The sequence below is a fragment of the Temnothorax americanus genome, unplaced genomic scaffold (assembly GCF_048541705.1).
Source record: "Temnothorax americanus isolate GAGA-0224 unplaced genomic scaffold, ASM4854170v1 Scaffold74, whole genome shotgun sequence".
Classification (NCBI taxonomy): Eukaryota; Metazoa; Arthropoda; class Insecta; order Hymenoptera; family Formicidae; genus Temnothorax; species Temnothorax americanus.
The window spans coordinates 139,108-163,580 of record NW_027509797.1 but is presented as its reverse complement, the minus strand read 5'-3'; the positions used below and the strand labels follow the sequence as shown (position 1 = coordinate 163,580).

At 39.3% G+C, this 24,473-nt stretch overlaps 2 protein-coding genes and 1 long non-coding RNA gene across 11 annotated transcripts in view; 1 reads left to right on the top strand and 2 right to left on the bottom strand.

The window, feature by feature from the left end:
* The first annotated feature begins 2,267 nt into the window (after positions 1-2,267).
* On the top strand, positions 2,268-11,020 carry Ninab (neither inactivation nor afterpotential B). Of its 6 annotated transcripts, XM_077422895.1 has the most exons (12): positions 2,268-2,461; positions 4,030-4,458; positions 7,166-7,775; positions 7,880-8,127; positions 8,201-8,347; positions 8,633-8,777; positions 8,909-9,059; positions 9,285-9,514; positions 9,601-9,783; positions 9,871-10,311; positions 10,438-10,536; positions 10,618-11,020. In XM_077422895.1, exons 3-12 carry the CDS (start codon positions 7,665-7,667, stop codon positions 10,786-10,788), a joined length of 1,926 nt encoding a protein of 641 aa, XP_077279021.1. In that variant the 5' UTR covers positions 2,268-2,461; positions 4,030-4,458; positions 7,166-7,664; the 3' UTR covers positions 10,789-11,020. The 6 variants fall into 6 exon arrangements, with proteins under 6 accessions (XP_077279021.1, XP_077279016.1, XP_077279020.1 ...); XM_077422890.1 differs by lacking the exon at positions 7,166-7,775 and having other exon boundaries at positions 2,270-2,461; XM_077422894.1 differs by lacking the exons at positions 2,268-2,461; positions 4,030-4,458 and adding an exon at positions 5,162-6,537.
* LOC143906683 (uncharacterized) lies at positions 10,157-10,722 on the bottom strand. The gene is made up of 2 exons (XR_013259597.1): positions 10,598-10,722; positions 10,157-10,404 (listed from the first exon to the last, which is right to left on the bottom strand). It is a non-coding gene; the product is annotated as an uncharacterized LOC143906683 (long non-coding RNA).
* Positions 11,021-11,326: 306 nt separating the features above from the next.
* Clc-a (chloride channel protein 2) overlaps positions 11,327-24,473 on the bottom strand; it is a 34,083-nt gene continuing 20,936 nt past the window's right edge. For 3 of the 4 annotated variants that reach the window (XM_077422869.1, XM_077422870.1, XM_077422867.1), the window contains 12 exons: positions 17,364-17,649; positions 16,875-17,086; positions 16,163-16,683; positions 15,823-16,057; positions 15,560-15,722; positions 15,016-15,246; positions 14,585-14,808; positions 14,326-14,514; positions 14,046-14,188; positions 13,568-13,730; positions 13,276-13,503; positions 11,327-13,134 (listed from right to left, as the gene is read on the bottom strand). In XM_077422869.1, the coding sequence (XP_077278995.1) occupies positions 12,952-13,134; positions 13,276-13,503; positions 13,568-13,730; positions 14,046-14,188; positions 14,326-14,514; positions 14,585-14,808; positions 15,016-15,246; positions 15,560-15,722; positions 15,823-16,057; positions 16,163-16,683; positions 16,875-17,086; positions 17,364-17,649 (2,778 nt within the window). In that variant the 3' untranslated portion in view covers positions 11,327-12,951. Of the gene's footprint in view, positions 13,135-13,275; positions 13,504-13,567; positions 13,731-14,045; positions 14,189-14,325; positions 14,515-14,584; positions 14,809-15,015; positions 15,247-15,559; positions 15,723-15,822; positions 16,058-16,162; positions 16,684-16,874; positions 17,087-17,363; positions 17,650-19,494; positions 21,873-24,473 lie in introns of those variants that run through there. The other variant, XM_077422868.1, reaches the window with a different exon arrangement.

Below are 24,473 nucleotides of genomic sequence, written 5' to 3'. Positions count from 1 at the left end.
ACCGAATTAAATTGACACGCAGTCGTGAAACTTTGTCCGTTCTCGATACGATGTCGTCACAGATTTTTCAATCGATTCGGAATCGAACTTCTTGCTGTAAATACTAGGCGAGATACCCTCACCCCAATCCCACCAGCGACAATTGTCAGGGATGATTTCGGGGGAGAGATTATGTACCTACAACGAAGTCATTCTTTTCGTTAGTTTTAATCACTATAGTTTTAATCCGACTTACTGGAATAAGATTCAAGGTTTTCGAAGTTTAATCTAACATCTTGAGTACATCAGATAATTGGACAGATAAAAATAGAATAGATCTCGATCTATTATTTTCAATATGACGATGGGCATACGGCGATACGCGTCATTTTGTTCGTAAAGTAGTACGGTAGTTCTTTTAGCGGTGTGGGCTCTAAAATTGGGCAACGAAGAAATTGTTCTTCTCATCTCTCACCATCAGTTTATATATAATAAATTCGGGGAAATTATTGATCAATTGCGGACGGATAGTTGCATTTGTCAGAACGGACATACCTATATCTCTCTAATATGCTTATCGACGTGTATCAATCTGTTTATTCCGAGGGTTTATTTAGATTTTATTGTATAATATAAATTATATATTATTATTTCGGCGTTTTTTTCCCTTCGCTCGATTGTATATTATTATTCTCTACAAAAAACTATAACTATCGGTAACAAAACGAAAATCTGTGTGAGAGATTTACGAATTAATATACTTATATATAATATCTCGAGTTTATTAACTGCGCATTTGATAGATAATGAGTATAATTTATTTCTCTCTTTTGTGCTGACACCAAATTAAACGTTTGTTTGATATCGCGCTATACAGATAATATAACGATGATTTTTGACTGAAAAATCAGACTACGACATTTCGCGCGAAAAGTTACAACACTCAGATAAAGCTCATAAACATAGGGAAGACCGGGGCTAAGCCGACACTATTTTTTCAAAGGCACGTTTTAATATCTAATTAAAATTTTTAGGCAACGTGTCAATGGTATATATTTAAAGAGTGTTTCTTCAGGGACAAACGTGATTCGGGAAGTTTTGCTGTACGTCGCTTTGTTTTGCCGCCAGGATAGGAAAAGTGACGCGAAGACAAATTTTCAAATTGAAAAATGCCGTGGTAAACTCGACACTTTGCCTGATCGACACACGTTGATCTGGAACTTATTTTTTATTGTCTGAAACTAAATATACATTTGTTTATCGTGTATTTAGAAAGTACAAAAATTTGGAATTAAGTAAAACAATCATTGGAAATAATGAGAACAAACATTCACGTATTTTTATCTGAACTCATGTCTGAAAAACAATTTATGCAAGTAAATTCGCGATTACACGTGCGCACACATTTGTCATGGGCCATATGCTGCATTACAAGCATCGTTTATTATTGGGAACCAATAAAACAACGTGTCGACTTAGCCCCGAACGTCGTTTTTTACTTTTGTTACTCCATAAATATATTGTATACGGTAATTTTTTAGGATATTTATAATGATGAACTCAAAGAAAACATCTTCCGCGCGAGTAAATAATTACAGTATTTAGAAACGGTTGATTTCGAAGAATTGAAAGAACGGTTTAGAAACATTATTTAACAAATTTGCCGTGATTTATAAATAAAAAATTGTCATATTTCTTTTATATTAGGGATGCTTGCGCGCGCAATTACCTTCATATTAAACTTCAATTGTTATGAAACACAGAGAAAAGGAAGCAAACGGACTTTTCTTTTTTTTTTTTTTCTACCATGGCATTAATCAGCGGTTTGACGTGCGCGACGAAGGGACGCTGTTAATTAATCGTTCCGCGACAATCATGTTAACGCGATGAGTAAACAATTCGATAAAAGCATAGAAATGGACGCGCGTGAACGTGACTCATTGCTAGGAACGGGATGGGGGGATCGTTACGGCAAAACCGCCCACCGCGAGACAAATACACCGAATGAAAGAGCGGAAAGCGAGCGCGTGTCTCCGAAATACATTGTACGATATCTCGATATACCGGGTGTTACCGGAGTGTTAACACAAGCCCCAACGTTTATATATATATATAATATATCAAGAGACACGCGGGGTAGTGTCTCGTGCCAAGTACACGCGGAGCGAGACCGACCGTGACTCTTTTACGCGACGCGACGGGTTGCGAGTACTCGAGATGTTTATATATAGTTCTTTTTTTACTTAAACGTAATTACGCAAAGTGATAAAATTTGGTCAAATTATCTATCGGAGACCACGAAGTCAGGGCTCCCCCTCCTTCTGCATTTCAAGATCTTTATGTACATATATAAGCGTCCAAATTAAAGGAAGAAAGTACAAAAGCGACACGAGTAAAGAGGAACAGCATCTCGAACGTATAAGACCGCATAACAGAGAATCTAAAAGACGGAGAGACGTTGACCCATAACGACAATATAAATGTGAGTAAATAAATATATAGTGTAATAATAATAATATGTCTAATGAGTGTATAACGGTATTTTACAAATAAGTAATTTCGAAAAGACCGTCGTTACTCCTGCCAGAAAAGAAGAAGAAATTAAACCGTCGCTAATTTAATCCTTCGTGGTCACACTTATCTGCAGTTTCATGATGGCCACACCGGGATCAAAACGACCTCAGCGACTTTTTAATCGGCTGCCATATTTACAGTTTTCATTATTTTGACTTGAAAAAATTAACTGAACCTTCTTGAAATGTTGTAAAACCTCCCGTAATATTAACTTTGTTAATTATTTAATATTAACATATTGAAAAAAAAAATGCAAAGTTAAAGTACATAAAAAAAGACTTTTAAATTATTGATATTTTTGTCTAAAAATTTATAACTGTACCCATGAGATGTGACACTTTTTGGAAAAAAATAGTACGGCAGCGTATGTTCCAAAAAAGGTATTTATTTTGCAATACAAAGTGGATAATTTTCGAAAAAAGTGAACAAGCAATTATCTCCGGATCTAACGAACTGTCAGAAACATAAGTAAGAGAAATGTCAATTTTCGGCACCATAAGGTCCGTTTCAAAGCTTGGAGTTAGTGTAATTCCGTTTTGAAAAATTTTTGGGGTCATGTTGACCCCCAGTGACCACGAAGGGTTATGAATTATACTGTTTTTTCAAGTCGATTTCTTCTTATTGTTACGTGCGAGCAAAATTTAACTCAGTCTTAAAATAGCCATCAGGAATGTTAAAAGATTAATTATCCGATTTCTGATGGGGAGACGGTTCTCAGACCGCGGTTCGCAGTTCGCATAGAATTACACCTAGTGATAAGACCTTTCTCCTCCTTTAAAATTCAAAGACAAAGAATAGAAGTAGTGAGAAGCTCGCGATGAAGGTTCTCACCACTTGAGTATAAATAAGCGCGAAAAATCATCGTACAGTTAGTTATTTTCCTGTGCTCCTGTCCTAATCTACCGACAGTCTTTATGCGAGCTAATATATCAAATTCTGACTTATGCACTTTAACTTCAACAAATCTTTAAAACAGGATCTTAACTACAATTGTGTGTGTAAACAAGAAAATTAAAATCATATCAATTAAACTAGATTTTAAACAAAAGTTGTAAAGTTAAACTACATATTTTTAATTGTTAATTTAATGTTTCATCGACCTGATCTCTGTTCCTCATCTTTTAATTTCTTCACTGCATTGTCTAATGTACTCTATGTGGCTTTAATTTTTTTATTGTATTCATTTTTGAATTAATAGCTGAAAATTTTAATGGATGAAAATTTAGTGTAGATCAAAATATTCCACGGTATTTATATTTAGTATTTAATAAATTATTTAATTTTAATTTAACATACATTGCTCATTTATTGGCCCTTGACCTTTCTACATTGTTTTAATACACACGAGCCTGATTCTTTTATTTCATTTTATCAGGATTGTTTGTTGCAAAACCCTTTCTCGGTAAAAGAGATCATGTCTCTTCCATTTCGATACTCCTGTATTTTTTACTACTTTTCTTTTCTCTTTCGTTTTAGCGTTCAAGAAAGGAAGGAGAAAAAATTCGAAGCTTTGAAAGAGAAAACAGGAAACAGGAAAAAGGAAAAAGAAAACTGCAATTCTGCGCATCGGCGAATGCGATAAGCCAGACGAATGACGTATATAAGAGAGCGCCGATCAAAGGCTTTAATCAACTAGTGTCGCTCGTTAGATCGGATTAAAACAACGTCCAAAGCGTAACGTCGCTTTAAGGTCAGCAGAACTGTGCAACGGCGACATAGCAATATCGCCAATAATTTTGGAATTTGGTCAACTTTTCAATGCGAATTCGACCAAAAGAGGTGTCGTCGTCAGTATTCGTTCTTCTTGCGCGTCACACGTTTCCTACCAAGATGTTCAAGGATTGCTTCACAATGAAAAATACCAAGCGGCTACCTATGTTGTACGATATTAAAGATCTGTTCCCGGTAAGTATAAGAACGAGGGGAGAAAAGAATAAAGAGAAAAGGACCAGTCGTGATGTTAGCCCTATGTATATTAGGAAACCCGTTAGGTCTACATCTGTTTGTATAAAAATACATTTATATTGTAAAAGGACATTTTACGCATTTGTTGAATGTAAAATGTTGTGGAAAAATGTATGTAAATGTCTGTTAAGTCCCTTTGATGAAATTATGTTTTTCCTTTTTTATCAAATTATGTAAAAATAATCTTTGAGGCAATTGACGTGGGTCTTATAGCGAGATCAAACAACGATGATCTTTGAAATTCATGATATATAAAATTCAAAGATCTATTATATATCTATTTTTTTAAGTTATATCCCAAAAGTTGTTGATGTCTAAAGAGATAGGTCTTGAATCTATTCAGGTATATTTTCTGCGTTTGAAAAGTGCACAAAATGATGGAGAAGCGTATAGAACGTGAGACGTGAGTAAATCAATCGTCTTCGCTGAATCAATAACTAATGAGCTTCATTGATGAATAATGATTCGGCTGATTAATTATTATCCGAGTAAAAACACTATATGTTGACGCACTATGTTGAAATGTGCGTATGCGTGGTTTAATATGTCATGTTTTAGAGTGACTAAATTGCGCTAATTTATTTTATTAATTCTATTAATAATAATTTTATTTCATTAATAATAATAAATTAGTTGTGAAACATCGAACGGATAAAAAATTCGATAAGAAACACAGTTCGAAATAAATTAAAAAAGAGATTATCTCGCATGTTCGTCGCACTTTCATTCTGCAATAATTATTGCGCTAAAAAAAATTAATTGCGTTCTTTCGAAATTATCCAGTCTTGATGTATACTTTGCCTGATATAACTTAATTATAACTGTTAACAGAAGGAAAGAGCATATTTGGTCAAATATTATCTATCTTATAAAATTTCGTAAATCCTTAGATTAATTAAACCATCTTCAGCGATTTTGACCTCGACATATGCTGTCGTAAGCTTACCATCCTGAGTAATATACAAAAGGTTTTTGCTCTGTCGCTCGTTGTTCATTAAAAAATTTATTAAATAAAATTTACACGCAAAAAGTGAGATCCATCGGCATCAGGATCTTGACTCGGATGTGAAACGAGGTCTGTAATTGTACGAGTTAAAAGTTAAAGTTGAAGTAGGTCAGTTAATCTAAAGATTTATCAAAGTTCAATTGCATTTTTTCAAAATTATCCAGTCTTGATATAATTTTGCCTGATATGCCAGTTTGCAAAGTCTTGGCACGTAGATACATACATTTACTGCTTTCTTATGTAATTGTTGAAAAAACTTGCCAATTTTTTAAATTGGTCCCACGTATGAGTATCAAATACGATATAAAAAGTAATTCAATTTAATTTGACTTATTACTTTCTTTCTTTGCGAATAGATTCTTGATCTTTTGGCTAAATTTAATCGATATTATTGCAAAATAGTCCCGTATGTAGACAGCAAAGGAGTATGTATATTTTTTCTTCTTTTATCATTATACATGTACGTATATACATATATAACACTATAACATATACGTATATTATAATAATACATAAGGCGCCCCAGGTTTTTCCGTACAAACTTTAGTAGTATGTTCTATAAACAAAAAAATAAGAAAAATATATATATTATATAATATATCTATATAATAATAATAATACTAATAATAATAATACGTTAAAGCATATAATCTGCAACGCGATTTTTCCCTCGAAATCTATTTGTCTTTGAGTGCTTCTTTCAATCCAATGGGGAAAGTGGATCACGTGTCCAATCCCCATTCACGTGTCGCGGTTTTCCACGCGAATGCAATAAGCCAGACGAAGGACGCATATAAGAGAGCCGATCAAAGGCTTCAACTGGCGATCAACTGCTGTCGCTCGTTAAATCGGATTAAAACGACGTCCAAAGCGTAACGTCGCTTTAAGGTCAGCAGAACTGCGCATCGCGACGCCACTCGTAGTCAGAACTTGTGCCGCGAACGATGGATTTCGCACCTATACGTAAGAGTGCACCAGATACTCTCGTCGATTCGTGATGATAACGGTTAATTGTAAGTCGCTTTTCTCTCAACTGGAGAGATTTCAAGTTGCAACGATTCGTTCAGCATTTGACTATAGAATTTCTACCCCTACCAACGTCATGCTTGCTGAAACTAGAGATCGGGCCTCCACTCAAGATAAGATTCGATTATTTTGTTTCAAACTTCAGTCAGTCGCAGGCTCTTCTACATTTCTAAAAGATTCATTGCTCCCTGAAAACTACTCCTACCTTTAAACAGTTCACAACGGCACAGCTTAGGCATATATACGTTCCATTATTATGAATAATAGGACCTCTCTCCTACCGATTTACTGCTTCTTCAGTCATGAATCTCAAACGTTTACTCCTGATTTAATTATGTCACCTTCGGTCGCTTCCCGACTAAATCAAGTTATTCTATTTTTAAATTTTTATTCTCAAAATATTCACAGATTCTGTTATATCACGGTTTATATATGCAAGAATGACAACGAGGCTCCTGTTGACAGCGCCCTTTACTCGCCAAAGCTCTAGCTTAAGTTCAAATATAAATTATTTAGCAGAACGAGACATGGGTTCTCTATCAAACTATACTCCTTAATAATCGATCTAAAGATAAGAGGCTCACGTAACAAAGTAGAATTTGAACATTGCTCAAGGATCTTTGTTCCTGCGATGGCCGTATCGACTCCAGCTTTTGATTCGGAAGCTTCTTCCATTACATATAATAGGAAGAAGAAGAAGACGATCTTGAGACCATTTGCATCGAAATTGGCGATCGAGGAAAACATTATCGTAAATAACGAAGAGAAGAAGAAAGAAAAGAGGACGCGTGATATATTAAAACCTGAAAAATTGTGTTAAAATTATAATTTGACGTAGTTATAAATTTTTATTGCGCAGTAATCGCTTTTCGCATTGGATACTAAATCGGTAGTGAAGTATACCAAGATTGTTGCGGACGAATCTGAAAGTTTCTGAACAATAAGATATGTCGTTCTAAAAAGTTCTAAAAAAGTGAACGAGTTTCATGTCACGTGTAAATGTAAATAAAATAAAAATTACAAGAAATATCGCGCAATTTAAAGCTCGCTCTAATTACACACATTAAATATAATTAAATTCACCCTTCACGAATAAAAAAAAAAGAATTACAACATGGAACGTGTAAATCTCGTAACATCGTCCAATGAGTCGTTGTCCCACACGTCAAACGTGCTAAATAATTTCGAGCAAGCAAAATGTGGAAAGTTGAAATCAAAATTTCATGTAAGTCTCCTCATATGGTTCTTCGCTCGAAAAGTGTCACAGATAACCAGCGAATGTAAAAAGTAACTTACTCAAAGTCAATTTGCATTAATACCATTTTACAGCATGACGATATAAATGAAAATGAGACATCACCTGATGATGCGGAAGGGAATTATTACGCCAACTGCGACACCTCGGTGTGGATGAGAAGCTGCGAGAAGGAAGTGATCGAGCCTCTACGATCGACCGAGATCACCGGCACCATCCCCAAATGGCTGAAGGGCACCCTGCTGCGAAACGGCCCGGGCAATCTAAAAGTGGGCAATTACCGCTATCAGCATCTCTTCGACAGCTCCGCCTTGCTACACAGGTATATTTTTTACGCTGGAATAAATAAAAAGTTGACAATTAACTCTTTTTATTGACACAAATAAATTGTGCAGATTCGGTATCGCGGACGGTGAGGTCACCTATCAGCGGCGATTCGTCCAAACTGAGGTGTACAAGAGAAACATGGCAGCTCAGAGGATAGTCTTCAACGAGTTCGGTACGAACGCGACGCCGGATCCCTGTCAGACTATATTCCACAGGTAGATAAGAGTAAAAGAGAGAATGCGACGCGAATAGAAGTAATATTGATTAAAACATGAAGGACCCCGCATGATTTATTTTATATAAAAAAAAGTTTTCGGTCAATTTGCTTAAATTTGCAATATATTGTATTCCTGTGTCTCTTCGCACAAATCGTGAAATAGCGAAAATCCGCGAAAACTGCGAAAAATCATACGTTGCCGTCAAAGTTTTTTTAGCTCTGCGAGGAAACATTTCGATTTTTTGCAAGTTCTCTATAAAATTATTTTTCAATGATTTTTCAGAGTGGCCGCAGTGTTTAATCCGAACAAAACACTATCCGACAATTCCATGATTTCGGTGTACCCGTTCGGTGACGAATATTACACGTTCACGGAAGCGCCGGTGATGCACAGGATCGATCCGAAGAATTTAGAGACGATAAACAGGGTAAATGTTCTTATCGCATATATCTTTTGCTTTAAACTTAAATGATCAACTTCAGCTTCTAGTATCAGCTTTAATTTTTAATATCAATTTGCGGCATTCATAATAAATTCTAATTGCAAAAACTATTTTAGGTAAATGTGTCCGAGTACGTTAACATCGTAAATCACACCTCACATCCTCACGTTATGACCGACGGTACGGTTTATAATGTAGGACTAAGCGTAACGCCGACTGGGCCTCGATACAACGTCGTACGCTTCTCTCCTAGTAGCGCGACTGCTGGTAAGACATTCTTTTTTCGTAATATAATATAAAGAGAAATTTTTTTGAAAGAAGAAACTGCACGGAATGTTTACTGCATGGCCAAGAAATTAATTTTACGATGGAGAAGAGATAGATTTTAGATATTAAAATACTTAAATTATAAATTTAAGTAGTAAAATTTATGTTTAAAATATTTGAATTAAATAATAAAATCTTTGGTAAAGTCGAGTGTGATTATCTCAGATAATTCTGGAAAAAAAAAGGAACTCTCCATGTTCGATCGAGCGACGATCGTGACCAGTGTGCCGAGCAGGTGGATGCTGAATCCATCATACATGCACACCTTCGGCATTACCGAGAATTTCTTCATCATAGTGGAACAACCACTGTCGATCTCTTTTGTCAAGATGACGATGAGCCACTTTAAACAAGAACCAATGATCAATTCCTTTAAGTGGCACGATAACGAAAGCGTACGTACTTATTGGAAGAATTAAATCGTTTAAGCAAGTTAAATCGTTATTACCAAACTAAGGCTGATGTTCCCGTTTCCCTGTAGACTCTCATCCGCGTGATCTCGAGGGAGACGGGCCAACTGGTGAAGACGTTCGTCGCGGAAACGTTTTTCTACCTACATATTATCAATCAGTTCGAGACTCACGACAAGGAGTACGTCGTTCTAGACGTGTGCTGTTATCGTAACCCGAAGATGTTAGAGTACATGTACATCGACGCGATGAAAGTAAGATATATTCGTGAGATCGAGACGCGCAGCGAGAGTGATGCCTGTACGCAATGCCGGTAATTCTTAACGGATATGTTAACGCAGAGTATGCATGGAAACCCCGATTTCTCGAAGCTGTTCCGCGCCAGACCGCTTCGTTTCGTACTTCCGATGAAGAAACCGAGCTCAGACACGCTACCGGAACACAATCTCGTCGCGACTAAAACGGTGTATCGGAGCATGGAGGTGTCGCGGAGTGTCAACGGCGAGTCTGTCGATCGTAGGCCGAGCTATGACATTAACAGTAATGCGGACGACATTGCGTACGACAGCAGAGCTAAGTACTGGCAAAAAAAGCACAAAAACGCTCTGTTGAGGAAACCAACCGCTCACCGACTTCACGACGGCAGGATTTTCGTGAAGCCAGAGCTTCTCTGCGACGTCGGTTGCGAGACTCCGCGGATAAACACGGATTTACATCTCGGCAAAGAGTATCGGTACTTCTACGCGATCTCCTGCGATATGGACCTGGAAAATCCCGGAACGGTAAGTGCGTTCCACGAGCTTCTAAAGAGCTGCGAGTCTGTGCCCATGTCACGTGTAATTTGGTGCGACGAGATGTCTCGGAGACATTTCTCACTCTGTAAAAATAAAATTAAATTTTATTCGCAGCTTATCAAAGTCGACACCGTCCGAAAAACCAAGAAACTATGGCAGGAAAATGGTATTTACCCAAGCGAACCAATTTTCGTGCCGGATCCCAATGGAAAGGTATCGACTGAATGCGCGCCGCGAGTATTTGCTCGGAAAAATAAGAGAGGAGCCAACTTACTTCTCTTTTTCTCTGTTTAGAACGAGGACGACGGGGTGGTTGTGAGCTCGCTCGTCTGGGCGGAGAAGGAGACTCAAGTCGGTTTGTTGATCTTGGACGCTGTAACATTTACGGAAATCGCGAGGGCTACCTTCAACACACCGGGACCAGTGCCTAAATGTCTGCACGGTTGGTTCAGTCTGGACAAGTAACCGAATGCGAAAGAGACTGTCAATCAAACAGTATCGTTAAATTAAGCGAAAGAAGGACTCATTTGAGCTATTTCGAGACTTAAAGTATTAAGGACTTAAAGTTTAAATTCATCGTGACGTTATAAAAGGATTTATGATGCAGAAAATTATTTTTATGTAACACGTGCCGCTACGCGCGCGTGATAGGCCACTTTCCGCGCACTTGCAACATAAAATAGGGTATGCAATTAGAGCACTTGTTGCACAAATAACTATTCTCGCCAAGAAATTTTTCCTTTCCTGCTTCTCCCATCTCTTTTAAAATAAATTAAACATAAATATAAATTAAGTATAAATATAAATATATAAGTATAAATATACTGCGTGATTATATATACATCTATCAACTCTTTAATCTACCGGTTACCGAGCCGATAGCGAATCTTGAATCACATTTTCACTATCTTGATGGATCGAAAACAGTCTTTCATTAATTTTCTCCATTTTCTTCATATTCTCTTTGTGATTGCGCTGATAATTATATTGCCAAACACACAAATGTAATAAATTATTTAATGTCTTTCCATGACGCACAATTATTTACAATCGGCGGACAGCATCATCTTATACGATGCAATAATACGCGGCGTAATAAATGTATGTACAATCTAACGAGATGAGAATCTAGTCGAATGGAATGTAAAATGTAAAATATCTTAAATATCGTTAAAAATTTTCGCGGTCCTTTTCGAGTGGCGATATATGAAAATGACGTTAAAGCCATTCTCTGGACTGCAGCAATAACAATTAATACAAAGTTCGATGTAGACAACATCGTCTCAATTGCACTATGAGAAACTATCGGAATAGTAACTGTGGTATACATAATCTTATGCCTGTAATATCCTAATTCACCTAGTAATAGTAAATTAGAAGAAAATACTCTTCATTCTGATACATCCGAAATGCGACTTTCGTTAAAATATAATTCTCGCGATAGATGTTCGTCAACGGGATTTTTAATAACACAAGCGAAAGCCGCACTCAATTTTCAAGTCAAATAATTTTTAAACGTATTCTATATATGGAAATAAACGCAAACTAGAGAGAATTGTTCTTAGAAGAAATCAAATGTGCAACCGAGGCATCTTTCTCCTCTCTCTCGCCCCGCTTCTAAATTAAGTATCGTATAGAGAATGGAAGAGAATTGCCAAGTTCAAACTCTACAACGCGGTGATTTTCTCGCGTACTTGATTTGACAATAATAATTAACAATTATATTAATAAATAATAATCTGGCACAACCATGGTCAGATACTTACTAGCTAGAGGAGCGTCGACGTAGGAGTCACGAATGATCTCGTATACGTGTAATTATCATTAGGTCGAATTGTGCACGCGTTTCATCACACGAGGGAAGCGCAGCGTCGGCGTCGGCTTCGGCGTTGCTGCTTTTGGCACTACAAATCACTTTTGCTCCGTCGAGAGACCCGTTCAGCCGTTTAAAAAACTTACTTTGTCGCTTGTGACGATATAGACTCCCGATTCATAGCGTATTTCGTAAGCGCGTACGATCCTCGATATTTCTCGATAAAACGATTTCCACGTAAAACATCCGTCGAGAAACGAATCTCGATGTACGAATCCATCTATCTATCTATCCGGTAAAAATAGTCTTCGCGCACGAACGCGACCGACGGTCGTGTCACTTAACATCATACGACATTATACGTTAGAAAAGAATAGGAAATTCCGAAACGGAGCTGCATCGCTTAATACTATCTCGCGCACTCGTGTCTTTCCTCGAGACTTTCGTTATTAGTGTTATTACGCTCACCTTAGGCTTAAGTACGAGAGAAGTGTTTGAGAGAGTGTCGTTACGCGTTAAACTAGATCTACATCTATCGTAACGCTTCAAATTGAGTCAACTCATACGATGAGCTGTTACGACGAGCGTTACGATCGCTTACGATGAACTTTACGATAGACGTAGTTCGGGCTTTACTCGCGCATAACGGCTAACGCATCGCTTTCGAATCGCGCGAATGACCAGGAAGGGAAAGAAGGAGGAAAGGAAAATTAGATAAAACACGGCTCTCTCGCATTATTCGGGCCGCGTCACGCAACAACGGCAACGCGGCTATCACAATATAAGCTTTCGCTCGTCTCGACACGGCATAGCCTTCAGATTTTGTCCGTTTTCTCGCAGTCCACCTCGCAGGAACCTATAGAATTTATCGCGTTGATGTTCTTGTTGCTCTCTATGTCCGTCTCGCTTCTCGCCAGGCTCGAGATCGACTCGGCGATGTGCGACTCGAGATGCATTGGCAGGATACCGGCGTTCGCATCCTCGATAGCTTTCCTCAACTGCAAAATAAAATCCATTTGAAATTTTATGAATTAAATCACCTTTTATAATTTTTATACAGATGCCCAGTCAAGGCATCGTCTGTCAATTTTCAATTGGGCGATCTTGACTGGAGAACATTGTATCATCGTGCACCGTACCTCCTTCAGCGCGACAACTCCGACCAACCTGCCGATGGCCGTTACGTAAGCGTGATTCACGCCGACCATGCTGAAGAGACTGTGAACCTTCAGCAGGGACGTTCTTTCGACCAGCTGAAAAGGAGCCGGATCGATGTGGCACCTCGAAAAATCTACCTCGAGTGCCATCTCGCTCTCTTCCCACCGTTTTTGATCTTCCGCCGACATGTCTATCACTCTCTCTCGAGGCTGATTAACACGTACAAACGTTATTGATATATTGTATTTAGAGGAAACGACGATGTTTGCTCACCAATTGTACTTTCTTCGACGTCGCCGGACTCGGGGCCAGCATGGGCGTGTGGGACTGCACATTGATGGCATCCTGACTCTCCCTGGTACCCAACTCCGGATCGGGATCCACGTCTTGCAACGTGGCGGATTTGCGAAAGATTGCCTCGAACGCCAAACGAATTCTGCAACGAGCACTTACATTAATAATTATTTTCCATTTTAATGTTTTAAATTTAATTGTATATCGTATATCTGGAGAGCGTATTTCTTGTTTTCATTATTTTTTCCACGTTCTATTTTATATTATTTAATAATTTCACTAATACACTTATTAAAAATACGTTTTAAAACGCTTAAAAAAAAATGAAAACAAAAGGGTTTAGTGATATATATGTTTTCTTGTAAAACATATTGAGATAAAATAGATAAATGTATACAATATATATTTTTCTATGTAAAAAAAAACTGTTAATGCTAGAGAGAATAAACCGACTCGCCTGCTTTCCGCGCCTGTAACCGTCGTATAGGGCGTCACCGCCGGGCTAACTAACGGGCTGAATCCCTTAAGAGTGAAAGAATTGGTCTTCTTCAAAATCGACTTCTTCGGTTGCGATCCGAACACCGGTGAATGGTACGTGTGCTGAAACATAAGAAAAATAATACGTTAATCTACATCGCGGTGAGTGATGCGCAGTGATGTGCGAGTCGAGCAACGGAGAGGAACAACCGCGCGATTGACGTCAAAGTCAATCCGCACGAACGCGTGCACGAACTCACATGATCGGGACCATTGCCATTGTTTGGCGACATCGTTAGATCATTAACACTCTGCCGCTGCATCTTGAGAATGTCTGGTGCGGGGATAACCTCGAATCTCGAAGGCCTCCTCGTCCTCTCCTGTTCTCGCAGCTGTCGTTCTATTTCTTCGCGCGCTCTCTCCGCCTCCTTGTGCCATTTTTGCGCGACCTGGAACGTCGACGATAATTTACAGAAGTGAAGAATAAAATCGTCTAAGGTGTTGAAAATCTCAATTCACCTGTAACCTTCTCTCGCGACCGATATGCTTCTCGATAAGTTTGATTAACGCCAATCTCTGGATCGATCCAAGCAGAATCATGGAGTCCGGATTATCCACCAGCGGAAATCCACGTAGCTTGCGATTCTCCTTCAGTATTTCTTTCAGCTTTTGATAGCTGATGCCGTGCCATATGTACTTTACGTCGCGGACCATGAAATCCTCCACGTAAACATTGTACATTCCTACGGTAATCAGTTTTTTTTACCACGTACCCCGTTTTCGATGCAAAATCCGCAACGTAGCCGCAAAATTATAATACGACTGTATAATTACCTTCCCATTTATTCCGAACGAAATGCTTTGCGGAGCAACAATATAAGCGTACAATATATATAATATATTAATTCAATTAATTAAAGAGAAAATAAATCGCGTTAAAGAAGATGTACCTGAACTCGATGGAAGCAGATCGGGCAAGTAAGGCAATTTCTTGATCAGGATGATGCTGTCGTATATACTAGGCTGCAGAAGCGCGGCGATGGCGTTGCTGATCAGCACCGCTATCATTATGGGCACGATGTGTGTGATCTGACCGGTCATCTCGAAAATGATGACACTGACGGATATCGTGTGCGTCACCGCACCGGAGAATGCGGCCGCGCCCACCGTGGCGTATCCACCTAAATGAGGCAATTTTACGACACGAGTCTATAATTCTATCCTCAATTTTACGTCTCCTTAAACTCAACTAAAATTGCACAACATAAATATTAACCCAACGATTCCATAATTCATTTAGATGCTATTTTTATCATGGCCGACACATTTCAGAAACATGAGAAACATCTTTATCGATTATTCGCAATGAACTATTATAAAATGACTTTACAATCGCATTTCAAGATTTTCACATTAAAACTAAAGATATTTTCAAATAAAAAATTCTCTTTTTCTATGTAGACAGTTGTACGTATGATATATTCAATTAAAGACCTGGTATTATTGGTGTAATTACTCCGCCATAACGCACGCCAGTGGGAAACCAGAGAGCCATAGCTTCACCGACTGCTCTACCCAGCGCAGCACCGATCTTGAATACGGGAATAAAAATTCCAGATGGTACCGGCACCGTCGAACTAATGATGGAAAAGATGAACTGAAACCAAAGCCCGTTTCCCTTGTTCTTATTGTGTAATTATATTTAAAAATAATCACGATCAAGAGCAATCGTGTGAAAAGAGAAATCATCTTCTTACGGTAACTAAAACGAAACTAAGGAGTCCGCTGAAAACGTCGGTGTACGTCGTTGACCAGTGCTTCACGACACTCATCTCCTCGACGCTGAGATTCTCCTTCGTCCAAGTGAAGTTAGTGAAGAGACCGTGAACTTGATCGTGCGTGTTCAGATCGCCCGCCATGAATTGACCGAGCCCAAGGGGAAACGACACGGACGAGACTAGCAGGGACACGATGCCGGGATACAGAAAACGACTGAAATTAACAGCAGTCGTCTCTCGATCACAACCCCATGGAGAAAAAATTTGCATTGCAATTATCAGAAAACAATTCTGATACATAATTTCGCGAGTGACTTACTTCTTCTGTAGAAAACTATTCATGCTCTTGTTCTTCCGCATGAAGATGACGTATTGCCTGTGCAGCCAGACGTAGAAGGCGCCCAGCAACCCGCTGCCGACGCCGATCAGGGCGAAGACAAAGAGTTCCTGCGGATCGAAGGGAAACTCCATGGTGAAGCTGGTGGCGAACATCGCCGTGATGGTCTCCTCGCGCTGGAACCAGATCGCCAGCAGACGGAACATCGTGGCGCCGCAAACCGCGGTGAAGAAACCGCGCCAATAGTTCCTGACCGCGAAGTACACCGTGGTAACTTCGATGCTGAAGAGAACGCCGCCGATCGGAGCCGCGAAGCAGGAGGCGACGCCCACCGCGCAGGCTGCGGCCAGCATCTCGCAGTTCCTACTCTCGTTCTCGTAAATGCCCTGGAAGCTCGTGACCAATTTGGAAAGCAGCGTGGCGACGATGCTGGCGATGTGCACGAACGGACCTTCCTTGCCAAGCGGCAGCCCCGAGCCCAAGGTCGCCGTTAAGCCGATCACCTTTGACATATATCACGATCTTTATTATTACCCCTGTCTCTATTACGACGCGTTTCTTTTAAGGTCCTTAAGAAAGTTGTAATCCAACTTTGATTCGCGCACGCACGCACGCGCTCGACCTTAAAATTAATTTTCTCATCAAGCTTTAATTTAACGGGTGGATTAAGTTTCTTCGAACGTGATTAGCTAACCTTGGCAACCAAGGTACGGAAGGTCAGGTATTCCTTCAACGCCACGCCGCGTAGAATGGTCTTCATTTCCGGAATGCCAGAGCCTATGCTTTGAGGTGCTACGATATGCACGAAACCCGCGCTGAAGAGAATGAGGCACACCGGCAGAGACACCCAGGCCAGGTACTTGAAGGCCGGATGCGACGTAAGGTCCTGGTAGAGCCATATCCTGGCTGGTGAAACGAGATCGTCGTTAATGTGCCATATCAAAGACTTGGCGTTATCTTTTAATATTTTTGCAAAAATCTTTCTTAACTGGCCATCCAGCCCTTTTAACTATCGACGCTAATTATTCGCAATTATCATTATTTACCTATATAAATATTTTACAATTTTTTTTTATCAATAATTTTGGTAAATATTCTCACTCTTAACTAATGTAAAAATTATTTGAAATTTCGCACGCGAGGGTGTGAAATTTATTTCCAAAAGCAAAGTATATAGACTGACCGTTATTGCACATGGAAATGCCACGGTCCATGGCGTAACTGATGAGTGCCATAATGATGCCGAGGAGGGCAAGGAAAATCCAGTCCTCACCTAACCGGGCGCCGGTGTGTTTCCAGGCGAAAGCCAGCAGGGCCAGCAGCTTTCGACACAGAGGACCCCGCCTGGACTTCCGCAGATCCTCTGCTCTCGTTTTATCATACTTTCGCCTCGCTTTGTCATGATACTTGAGCTTGCGTGCCTCTTCCTTCGCGTACTCACCCAAGTCCTTCGTGTAGCGACCATACATCTGGAGGCAGCCGATTCCGCGTCATTTCGAACGCTTGGTTGCTAATCAATCGATTCACGCGCGCAGACGAGAGACAACAGACTCGCTCGTTCAAATTCTAGACCCATTTTTGGTCCATAATTCGTATTCATATAGAATTAGATAGAGCTTTAATTGAGACTCAATTTGCCTTGACATTGTAAAATATAATTTTCGTCGCATTCGATATTTATAACATTTCCTGCGTATATATTTATGTCAAATTCGGAGTTTAATTAGAAATTTCCCTTAGTTTTAGAGTTACTCTTAATGATTTTGTGACAATGGCGATGTTTCAGAGCATGCGACAGTGTAATGTAATACGATTTTACCTAAAAGTGTCCTATTTGCTTATAAAGACGACGTATTTATATATTCTCGTTAAGAAACTTAAATTCTTCTTATGAAAGAACGATACAAGACAAGCGGGAACGCAAATATATATATGTTAGCTGATTGCCAATGAACTTTTAATGTCTCTGAGGTCTCGAAAGAGTGAGTGATATTACTCGAGGAAAATTAATTTTAGATGTATTTAAGATATATACGCAATTAATTTTATGAAATTATAATAACATACCATTCAAAAATTTCATGCAGAAATTACGTGATAAATTATGTATCATTGCTAAGAATTATAACTGCATTCGGCATACAATAATTATCATCAGCCAAATATTAAAATAATTTCGCTGTAGTTTAACGCGTAGCGCATTCTGTTAGTCAATCACATCGTATCTTTTCGTCCTACCACAAGATCTGATTGTTAAGTATTCAATTCATATATACGGTTTGTCCGATATGGTTATCGGAAAAAGTCATGCTAGATAATTGCAATCTATTCTAGATAATTACAATCTTTTAGAAAAATAAAAGAAATGACTCAATATATATCGTTCGCATAATTCAATATTGTTCAATATAGTTTCGTCTCGACCGCCTCGAATATCGTGAAATTGGCTTGTTGACCAAACTTGGAGTGTGACTCGTGTTTTACGTATACCTATTATTTAATCAGAGAATAGAAACGTTCGGCTTCGATAAACTTGCCTCCAAAGATAAACAAAGTTGTCGCCAATTTACTTTCTTACGGCGCTAGTCGACGAGCAGAGAAATATTAGAGATGCGAAAGAGCGAGCCTCCCGCGTTTTATTGATAATTTAATGATATTAAAACGATCGTTTCTCTCTTTAAACTGAAAATCTGATATCATACGATGCGAAAACTATCTATCAAAACAAGCTTTTATCTAATCCAAAAACCGGTCACGTCTCGAGCGATTGATATTCGATAAAACGATAAAAAAAATTTCTTGGCAGACAGAAGATTGCTGATGCGATACGCTAGTCTAAGAAACGGCTCACGATCGATTGGTCCATTAGCTGTGTTCTCATATTCACTGCCAGTTGCTAGTACTGCTAGTGACAGTGAATTTGAGAACAATGAGAACACAGCCATTATATTTCTTCAAACGCCGTCGGATCCATTTATTTGTTAATTTAATATAAGCGTATTACGCAAAAAGAAAAGAGTTAATGTCACGCACGCTAAAAATATAATATGTCGTTGCATAAACATTGCTACGTCACAATTGTCTACACGATGATTATCATCGTCTTCACACGAGCGACGATAGATAACGATCCGAGCTTATCACCGGCGCGGCGCGCGCGCGGGGCGGTCCCTAAGAAACAATTGTACGAAATTGTTTGTAATGGCCGTAATGCCGGGAAAACTGTGCGCTCTCGCGTCGAGACCGTCTTGAACGGGAAACCTACCCCGTCGTCGCGGGATAACGGTAGGAGTAGAATGCGAGCGTGCACTTACAAGGTAGTTGTCGTTACAGACAAAGTATGCCCTGTTCAAGACCAAGGTCGGCAGGGAGAGCTGGGCGAGAAGTTTCACGGATTGCATCGAGGATTCGTCACTTGGATTACTCGACTCGCGGAAACTCGAATTTAAGCTTAAAGATGCGTCTCTCCTCGGCTTCTCCTCCATTTCGTACATCACTGCACGATCGTATACCACCTTCTTAATCTACATCCTGAAGTTTCGCTGCGAGATGCAGCCACACGCGGATAAATCTGATATTTTTCTCGAGAAACTCGCGTCTGCTCGTCATTCACTTCCACTAAAAAGTGTGTTTTATTTCGTCGAAAAATTACCGTCCGATATCGCCTCATCGTCATCATGCTCAGAAGTCGATTAAAGAGTCATTAATAATTTTGAAACTTAATAAATCCCAAAATTCGATAGTTTCGTTTAATATGTACGATTCTTATTCTTCGTCTCTTGCGCATTCTTACGCAACGGCTACTTCGTAGGTAATAAATAAATAAATAAGAATAATTAACAAGGATTCAATTGAACGAAATAATGAAAAAGCACTGGAAGTACTCTACGTCACTTTTCCTTTGCTGTTTAATAATTAATAATTAACTTTCCGGTATGTCAACAAATTTTTATATCGTCTCCCAAATTTTCTATAAATTCCTTACGTATATAATACGTATAAAAGTGTCTGCGTTGTTTTTTCTACACCAACAAATTCTTAGATTCTCCATCACTGCACGAATCTTATTTACGTTCTTCGAAATGTCATTCGAGAAAATTTTTCACCGTTTAGTACTGCCTCGCTAGTACACCAAATTTTTAAATCCTTGTGCTTCAATTTCAATTTATAATTTTGCTTACGTCTCCCGTAACTGTTTACGTCTGTTACATTTTAATTTATGCGAACTCCTGAACGACTTTAGCGGCTCGCGATAAACTTGCGGCAACGTCTGCGCGAATTTTCACGACTGTTTCGAGAAATTCCTTTTTTAAACAATAATTCTATGCATCTGTACGTGCGTACACACGAGCGCAAACTAAACGGCGACGTCTCGTGAATGTCTGCTTCGCACCTCAGTGGGAATATTTGTTGAAGTTTGGCAACAGTCAAAATCCTTATTTTTAGCGTCGCCCAGCCAGCGACGACAGGGCGAAATCCTATTGTTTATTGTCGAATAAGCTGCGACGTTTCACCTGATGCCGGGTAAATTCACCTGATGCGCGCCCTGGTTTCAAGACGCATCATCTTCTATCGCGAACTCACGCCCGTGCAACGTCACTTATTTCGAAAAATTCTCGAATCTGGATTTCGTCGCGTCGCACGCATGTCGTACATATATATATGTAAGATTTATTTGTTATACAGTGTGTCCCGAGATCTCGTTTCGAAAATATACTTGGCACGAGATCGCGCCTGTTATTTATTCGCCACCATACTTATGTACCGTTTCTACTTTTTTGATAGACCTAGCGATCACTTTTACGTATTCGTAAGTTCGGTACGCGACAACTCAGTTTATTTACCCGTCTGCTTCAAATTTATATTGTTCTCTGATCGACCGCCCAACGATCAGTCACGCACGTTATCAATCGCGGTTTAAGCGGGCAGAAAATAATATTATGAAGAGTAAGAACATCGATAGATATCTATGTGAGTGACGTTTCCTTATCACGATTATTTCGCGAATCATCTTTCTTATATGGAGAAAAGACCGCGTGACATTATCTTAAAGATTATCTTGTGAAACAGGATCGAGTCTGTTTCGATCGCAACGTCAATGATCTCGTGCTTGACGTGTAATACCACGATTCTGGCAGCGTCCGCCGCGAGACTAGTTGACGATATAAATATGCGGTGACAGATGCGGCACGCATCACACACGATTTCGCCGGGCGGTTACATCGCGACTCTCCTGTACGATTGTGCATTAAATCGCGGAGTTCGGTTTGTGTGATATACTTTCGGGATATCGGTTCGATTTAATCGCAGACCTAGAAATCTTTTAGTCTGATAATCGCGTGTATTTTAATTTCCGGCGTACGAATGGAGGAGATAATGCCGATGAAATATTCAGTGGCGTTTTAATCGTGTGCGCGGGACGATCGATTTGTCACGAGAAACACGAGATTAGACAAGATCGGGCAAGTTCGATTCTGTAGATTGAAATATAGGTGACATTTAAGAGCTGACGACTACGCACATCGTGACCACGTTCCACTGGGCAATCGGCCCCTAATCCAATTTTAGGCTCCTAACCGATTGGCGTTACGGATAATGAGTAGACTCGAACATAAATACCCGCACGCAAAACAAATTGCCCAAATTATATTTAAATTGTCCATTCGTCTCAAACATTATATAGCTATCCTAATTATTTTGCCATTACATTAATATTTACTAATTATATAATTAATATGACACTTGCGAATTACTGGCAGTACCAGAAAGTAACGCTAGGCATAAAAGAGAGCTAAGCCATCAAGCGGTGCGTGGATGCACCCGGAAATTGCACGATCACGAGAGTGCAGATTAGATTCAACCTGTGCTGTGTGTAATCTGCATATACATATACATATTACATATTGTATATGTATCATGTATATGCATAGAAACATAGGGTATGTGCATATGTGTGCGTAGTGGTAACAAGAGGATCTCTTCATGCTGGTCACGCGTGCTCGATAAGCATAACGAGTCCTTAAGAGCTCATTCGCGCGCATAAAAGCGTTGCTTAGAAAGACGTCGCGTCGTTGCAAAGACCGCGCGTACTCCTTTGAATTATCAAGCTCTCCGCGTGAATTGATACGCGGGTGCACGCGATTTTACGCGCGCTAATAGTATTTCCTGAAATCCGCCTCAGACACTTTGCACGAATAGCACAAGTCGAAGTGTCCTGCTACGGAAAACCACGCGGGAATTTAGATATTTGACGTAAATTAAAGTATTGCAAGATATCAACCAAACAAGATAATTAATATATGTATAATTATAAAACAATTACTATTTATTGTTAGACAGTAATTAAATTTGTTAAATATTTAACAAATTTGTGTGCGAAACTTTGCAACGCGCGATTCGCTTCTCCACCAATTTTGCCTCAATTCAATCGCGTGCAGAAGGTCTTGCATTACAAGTACTTACAAACGTTACCGAAACTCCGCATTTACACCGCCGCGAATTGTGAAACAGTCGCGAGAATCGTTCGCGATTCGTTGGCAGCTGATCAACTGGTTAATTGCGATGACTAATGTGAATCGTTACCGCGCGCTATTAAACCATGCCCGTCGCGGGCACGCGGTCGCGTCACGAAACGCATTGTTTTCGCGAAATAACAGTCGCGAGCGTCGAGAAATTTTCAATTTGTAGCGAGATATATGGAAAAGAGACACCTGTCGCTCGTATAATACTTGACGGATTACCGCACGGTCACTTAATATCACGCCGCGTGTGATACGGAATTGCCGATAAATCGCAAACGTCCCATCTATTCCGAACCTCAAGTAAATCGTAAATTTTGCGACGCGAGAACACTGTAAGTATATTAAGCAAAATTATATGAGAAATGTCTATTAACGGTTTCTGCCGCATTTTTTGTAAGTATATATATTTTATAATAAATATTTTACACAAAGAAGCGTAAAGAAGAGAATTCTCGCGAATTCTCGCTGCAAATAGATCGGTGCTCTTCTCGCAAGTTACACAAACATTTTTAATCGATTAAATTTAGTATCTCATTCGTATAGGGTAAACTCGGGTGAGATGGCCATACAGGAAAGATGGCCAACCTATGTTTTTTCAATCTAGCTCGCCATGAAACATCGAATGAACATGGGTTGGCCATCTTTCCTGTATGGCCATCTTACCCGAGTTTACCCTATGGTCTACTCGTATTTTCACATGGAATAAAAAAAAAGAAGGAATTTAGATCTTTTCCCCCAGATAATTTCACGTGAAAATTAAGATCCGCGCCGGCCGGCGCTTCTAAATTTGCTTAAAGATTTCGACATGACCGGACACGCGACAAGGCCGATATTTTCCTGTGTGATACGCGACGAGTCAAGGTCCATCGTATACGCGCGCACATTCCTGCGCACGGGCAAATCATCTTTTTGTAACGTACACTGACATAATCAACATCAAGCGTGCCTTGCGCTAATAATGCGAAATATATATAGATAACAAACGTTAAAGATCGAATTTATACTACAGATATCTGGAAGTTATATCATAAATTCATAAACTTTTAGAAACACTTTAATAGTAAAAAAGAAAAGACGATATGTACGTTCCTTTAATGCAGCCGTGTCCGACAACGATCTCGTGAAATCGTTTATTTGAAATGTAGTCTCGCCCACTTGGCAATTGTCCAAAGGTCGCGCCATTGGGTTCAGTGTTGCAGGATGGTTTACGGACACGGACCATAGAAAATCTCGGACAAATCGCCGGTTCATATCATGGCATTGCATCAAAACTAGCCGAGTCGGCAATTTATGAAATATTAATTCCCGATGAGAGAAACGTAGGACGTAAAGTGTATCGTAAAAGCAAGTAATATATATTTCAGCGAATGTTTTGCGAAAATCTTTGACGTTTGTTGCGTATATAATAATTTGTATATATATAATATCTGAGTTAAAACAAAATTTGACAATTGCAATAAACATTGACAAATCTTGGACTTATCTAGCAACAAATAGTCATGGTTTAATTATAAATTGCTTCTGAGCAGTCATTAACGTTATCAGAAACAACAGTAATTAGTCGCGTAAAATACGATCGTAAATGTCTTCAGAGTTCAAATATAAATTTAAAAATCGTCACGTGAAGTGTAAAATACACGACTTCGAAACACCGGAAAAACTAGCAATAAGGCGTTTAGTGCGTCTAATAATAACTTTTAAGTTGCATGCTCATACAAGCAACATATATTTTGCGGTCGCTTCGAGAGACAGATCGATGGACTAACTCATTG

Coding starts and splice junctions, on each gene's coding strand:
- Ninab (XM_077422890.1), top strand. CDS start 4,312: ATGCGAATTCGACCAAAAGAGGTGTCGTCGTCAGTATTCGTTCTTCTT. Junction 4,459..7,879: donor ATATTAAAGATCTGTTCCCG/GTAAGTATAAGA, acceptor ACCATTTTACAG/CATGACGATATAAATGAAAA. Junction 8,778..8,908: donor ATTTAGAGACGATAAACAGG/GTAAATGTTCTT, acceptor AAACTATTTTAG/GTAAATGTGTCCGAGTACGT.